The sequence below is a fragment of the Symphalangus syndactylus genome, chromosome 4 (assembly GCF_028878055.3).
Source record: "Symphalangus syndactylus isolate Jambi chromosome 4, NHGRI_mSymSyn1-v2.1_pri, whole genome shotgun sequence".
In the NCBI taxonomy this organism is placed as follows: domain Eukaryota; kingdom Metazoa; phylum Chordata; class Mammalia; order Primates; family Hylobatidae; genus Symphalangus; species Symphalangus syndactylus.
In genome coordinates, this window is record NC_072426.2 from 113,640,385 (window position 1) to 113,646,384 (window position 6,000).

At 54.4% G+C, this 6,000-nt stretch overlaps 1 protein-coding gene across 2 annotated transcripts in view; it reads right to left on the minus strand.

Annotated features, from left to right (window-relative positions):
* Positions 1-4,945, minus strand: part of MAML3 (mastermind like transcriptional coactivator 3) — a 441,377-nt gene extending 436,432 nt beyond the window's left edge. The window contains exon 1 of one of the 2 annotated variants that reach the window (XM_055275957.2): positions 3,620-4,945. In XM_055275957.2, coding sequence (XP_055131932.1) covers positions 3,620-4,087 — 468 coding nt within the window. In that variant the 5' untranslated portion in view covers positions 4,088-4,945. The remainder of the gene's footprint in view (positions 1-3,619) is intronic. The other variant, XM_055275959.2, reaches the window with a different exon arrangement.
* Positions 4,946-6,000: the final 1,055 nt, after the last annotated feature.

The following is a 6,000-nucleotide window of genomic DNA, read 5'->3' on the forward strand; positions in this document are numbered from 1 at the left end:
CTTCTATGTCAATAAAGTGGTGGTGGTTGGGGTGGGATCATTTGACTACATGTTCAGAATGGACCTAATACCTGAGGTAGTGCAGCTTCAAACCCAGGTCTGTGCCACCTGCTCTATCAACAGGGCTGGTGAGGACTCACACAGAACCCAGCCCCCTCTGTGGCAGCCTGGAGCCAAGGAAAATTTTTTACCCCTCACCCACTCTGCTTTTTGTTTGCTATTTTTTGTTGTTGTTTTTCATGCCCATTCTTGTAAATGTGTAAGATAGGAAAACAAATCAAAAGAGGCAAAGCCCTCATTAGACTGCCTTCTTAATCCAAGCGAGGCAGAAAGATAATTAATCGATATTTAGTACTTCGGACATATTGGTCCTTAGAAGGTAAACAATACCAATAAAACAGTAAAGAATCCTATTCATCTTTATTTTTATATCACCGCTATTATTATTTGGTTGTGGGTGATCACTGTTTTTCTTTAGGGCTTTCCAAATAGAGCGCCCAATCTGAGAACTACATTTAATTGTTCTGTGCCTCACTGGAGTACAACTATAATCTTGCAGTCAATTCAAGAAAATGAAGAGCAACGTTTTCTTTACAACCTCTATTTTTGAGATTTTACCTCAATACAGACTGTTAAAATACTCTCAGAGGCCAAGGTTAACTTTTAAACTAATTATTTTAAAAGGAAATATAAATTGTAGAGCATGTTTTTTGTTTTTTTTTGGTAAACAGAATTTACTTGCAACTCTGCTTGAGTTAAGGCTTACATTACATTCATCACACTCATCACACATACCAGTGAGAAATGCATGTGAAACAGCTGAAGCTAAAATACACTCCTATTCTGTACATAGCCCTGGCATTTATTAATGCGTAAGTCTAATCAACAGGGTAAATCATTGTCATGAAATGATAGAAAATTTCATTTTCAGGCAGTCATCTTTCAAGTCTATCTGTTGCTAATTTGCTAAACTGGGATTCACTATGAAATCTACAGCTGATGTCTCTGTCTATTGAAGCAAGCATTATCTTTCTATTTTCAAAAGTAAGCTGTGGCTAGGTCTTGCTGTCTTCTTCCCAGTAAGGTCAGGAGGCTGGGCTTGCTTCCACCTGCGAGTGTATCACAAACCAGGCGCGCGCACCCGAGCCCTCCCTCCACCGGGGCGGAAACCAGAGAACACAACCCAAACACCAAAAGTTTCTGGTCGCAAACTCTACTCATCTTGCCGTGTCCAGAGACCCGGCACTGGGAACGGCACTGGCTTTTGTTCCAGAGTCGCCCAGCTGGCCAGGTAAACGCCACAGCAGTCCTTGATCCCCAAAGGTTGTGAGAGATTCTGTGGCACGGGAATTTTGGAGCCTCCCGAAAGGAGCCCATTTCTTCGCAATCCATGCGCGTGGGGTGTACAAACACACGAAAAGAGGACGCGGGGTGGGCAAACATGAAACCTTCAGTGCCTCTTAAATTCTGTCTCAGGTTCACAAAGTGAATCTCATCCTCCGTGGAAGGGCGCTAGGGGTGCGGGGGCTGGCAAAGAAATAGGTTGGAGAAAGGGACCGGAGCTACAGTCGAGATGCAGGACCGGCCCCGCCTCCGGCTACAATCAGAAAAGCTACAGTGTGTCAGTGGTTTTCGGCTTCCTGTTTGTAAAGCGAGAACCTCCCCCCCGACTCTGGGACTGTCGTTCTTCCTCAAAACCAACCGAGACGGCCCCTTCTTCGCGCTCGGGGCAGGCACAGCCGCAGGGGGAGCGGAGAGGAGGGACGCGGGGGCATGGGGGGTGCGGCGGGGCGGGGACAGCCGCGATGGAGGGGGCAGGGCCACGGGGCGCAGCACCCCTCCCAGCCCAGCGGCCCTGGGGGCTGAGCTGGGCCGCGAGGCGGACAAAGCGCCTCCCGCTCCCTCCCCCACGGCCACGTTCCAAAAGGGAGGGAGAAGGCGGGCAAGAGTAGCTGGAGGAGGAGGAAGGGGAGAGGGAGGAGGAAGGGGAGGGGGAGGAGGAAGAGGAGGAGGGAAGGTGCTGCCGGCGGGACTGGGCAGGATCGCGCCGACCTGGGAGGGGAGGGAGGAGGGGTTGAGCGCCCTCGGAGAACTGGGAGGGGGGAAGGATTCTTGAAGCCCAAGATAAACAAATTGTTCCTCTTCACGTGCGGGGTGGGGGGAGGTGGGGAGCGAGCGCTGCGGCGTCGCCTCCCCTCCCCCAAGCCAACTCTTTGTCACCGAGCGCCGGCCCGAGCGCCCGGCGAAAGCCCGCGGCAGCACTGGCACCACCCCGGCGCCGGGGACCCACAGACCGGGAACGTGTGCGATTTCTAAACCGCACGACGGGAGGGCCGCCCCTGCCGGGCTCTGCGCCGCCGATCGCTGGGCGGTCTGCACGGGAAACAGGCGAAGGCGCGCGGCCCCGGCACGCTCCAGGATTCCCGTCGCCCGGCCCACCCAGCACCCGGCGGCGCGGTGGGGGAGGGGGCGCAGACACCTTTCCCAAGCTTCCGGCCTCCCCTCACCCAGAAAGGAAAGCAAAAGAACCGGAGAGGGGAGAAAGGATTCTAGCCTCCGGCTTGGGGGGTGGGAACTGCCCCTTCCTCCTGGAGAAGTTAAGCCATTGGCTGCTCATCCTATCTCGAACCCGCCCACCCAGCCATTTAAGCCTCTTTTACCTCCCTGCTACCTTCCATTGCTCTGGGCTTATTAGGCAGGACCCCAAAGTTGGCGGGCAGCGGGGCGGGGGCGCCAAGCGGAGAAAGACTCCGTGTACGCAAGTTTAAAAGGAAAAAAGGAAAGAATCCCAAGCGAAGTTGCGTGGTGGGGCCTCTTGGCGCAAACCCTGGGTGTTGCTTTCCCCTCCCGCCCCCTCCAGGCTGCTCCCCCTCTTAACCCTCCCAGCCGCTCCACCTGCCGGGCTAGCCCCGAGTCGCGAGCAAAGAGCGGAGCGCACCCGCGCCCCGCATCCGCGCGCGCTCCCGCGAGCACCCCCGCGCGCAGCCACCCTCGCTCGTTTCTCACCCACTTCAAAGTTCATTCACAAAACTCTCAGACTTTCACAGCCCAAAGAGGGTGAGCTGGGGAGAGGAGGCGAGAGGCTCTCCTTCCCCGCTTCCCCCTAGGGGTTGAGGGCCTGGTGCCCGCCCAGAACCTGCGGCAGCATCAATATCTCCACGCACCCGGAGGATGTGCTGAGAGGGGTGGGCGTATGGGGACGGGTCTGGGGAGGCGAGGCGGCGCGGCCAGAGGTGGGGTGGGGAGCGGCGAAGAGGAGGAGCAAGGTTTCAACTCAGGGGTTCACTCTTTCAAATCGGCATCTAAGAAAGGGAAGGGGGGAAACTTTTCCAGCACCTCACTCCGACGCTCCTCTAGGCTCCCTCCGCCCCTCGCAGTCGTGACTGGCTTCTCCCCTCTCGCCCCCTCCTCCCCAAATCTGACAACCCTGACAGATTAACAGGTAGCGGCGACGGCAGTTTTTTCCTTAAGAAAAGTTGACGTTAACCCTTAGGCTTCAGCCCACCTCACCCACCGTGCAAATCAGACCCTTGTACCCCAGTGTAAGAAGCTCCATGCCCCCCCCCCACCACCACCACCCCCAACGCGCGCCGCAAGCCCGCTGCCCGTGCGCCCTCACCATGATCAGCGTGTGGTTCCTCTGCTCCGCCGAGGCAGCCTCCGCATCTTGCTGGGGTTTGCTCGGGTGCTGCTGTTTGCCGGTGCCGGCGCCCGATTTCTTGGCCCTCTGCTCCAGGGTCCGCTGGTAGAGGCTCACGGTGTCCCGGCGCTCCAGCTCCAGCTGTTCCACCTGAGCCTGCTGGTACCTGTTCTCGCAGTTGACGTGGTGCCGCCGGCAGCCCTCGATGCGCTGGCGGAGCCGCTCCACCACGGTGCTGTGCTTGGGAACGGCCGCCGAACCGCCGCCGGGGCCCCCGGAGCCGCCGCAGCCACCGGCTGCCGGGTGATTGCTAGTCGGAGCAGCGGGAGTACTATTGGGAGTATTATTCACACCGATCCCGGCCCCGCCGAGGCTGCTGTTCAGGCTACTGTTGATGCAAATACTACTGCCATTCGCGGCAGCAGCGGGGGCTGCGAAATCCCCCATCCTGCTCCCCGGGCACACTATTTTGGAAGAACTTTTTTTATCCACCCCCCTATCAGCCTCCTCCTTGGGTCCAAGGATTAAAATAGTTTAAGTGGAACGCGGGGGAGACGCAAGCACATGGATGGAAACGGCGATCCCGACGGGGCGAAAAAAAAAGGGGGGGAGATTTTGGGGTGGTTTTTGTTTCCTTTTTTTAAACTGTAAAAGCTCAAGGGGAAGAAAAGGGGGAAACGTTATCGGAATACCATCAGACACCTATCAACAAAAAGAATCACAACAAACTGAGCCAGCAGCAAATCGGGTTGCAACTCAAGGGGAGATCCGCTCCTCGCCTGCCTTCTTTTTATAATCCATTATTTTCTAATAAATTCCAGGAGATTTCCGGTGGTTGGCAAGCATTTTCTCCCTACATACCGAAAAACACACCCCATGTACACACACAAGCATATGCCTCCAGTGCGGACACGCGCGACACACACTCACTCCACACCGCATCGGAAAACGGCAAGCTTGCTTATTGCATTTTCCTTCCACAAAAAAGTTTTGGTGTTTATGCCGCCCCGTGTTCTCAAAGTACTTTGGCTGCTCAGTTGCATTTCACAGGAACCTAGATATCGAATCCTCGGGCTGGGGGAAGTAAACACATGGACAGTCCGAGGCGACTGCAAAAGTAGATCGGTGAAGTCCTTTGCAAAACGCCGCGCGGAGAGCAGCACCTAACGCTCGGCTGGGCTGCCGCTGCCGCCGCTGCTCCTGCCACCATCACAATGATCAACTGCTCGCCGCCGCCGCCGCCGCCGCCTCCTCCTCCTCCTCTCGCTCCTCCACCTCCTCCTCCTCCTCCATGCCAGCGGAGTGATATCAGGACGCGCGAGCTCAGTAAACACGGCAGCGGCGGCGGCTGGAGGCCGTGAGACAGGCCCGCGGACACGGCGCAAAACCCGGCCCGGACTCTCACCCGGCAGGAGCGGGCGCGGCACGCACCAGCACCGGGCTCCTGCCTCCGTCGCCTCGGCGCCCGGCGCCCCTCCCACGCCTCCAACCACACTACCGCCTTGCCGAGGAGCCCAGAGCCGCCGGCAACGGAGAGAAGAAAGATTCTGGGGGAATCTCAGAAATAAATCAACTTTTGACCTGTGTGTGTGCGTGAGAGCGTGTGTGAGTGTGTGTGTCTGTGTACGCGCGCGCGCGTGCGCGGGGACGCGCCTGGTAGGGTTTCCTTATTCCAAGGGAAGTATCAAGCGATCCCAAGTTGTTATACATTTATGCATTATATTGCAGAACGGTGCATGACCAGGCAGAAACATTGAAGCTTTACAGCAGTTGTCTGTCATCCCTATCCATGTGGAAAGAAAAAGGCAAATGAGTGACTTGTTTTCAAAACCCAGGTAATAAGTCTGCGCTAGAAACAGCGCTACTTATGGACACTTGTTCCAAGTCTAGGCCAGACTGAACACACAGATACCAAATTCTAAATAAATAGAAATAGGCATCAAAAATGTGTAATATTATTTAATTCACTGTACATAATGATTGTTGTTACTAAGTCAATTATTGTTTTACTTACCCTTGGAAAAAAATAAAGCAAGCAGGGACTTGGAGGTAAGACTAACAGTACATTTAAACAGACTGTTTTGAACACTAGGTGCTAATGACAGCAGTAATTAAGGTCCTTCGTAAATCAAGTGGAAAGATTGCAGATTTCATGGACTAGAACTATAGAAAAAACACAGCATTTCACAGTTTGTCATGACCAAAACAAAAACAAGCAAAAATAACAGGCCTACTTTATTGCTGGATATATTTCTTTCCATTTCAATGAATTAACAATAAGTACAATTAAAATGGACTAGCAACTGCAGAAATCAATCTAAACTCTCCATTTTATTAAAGCACATTATCTTTCTCGATAT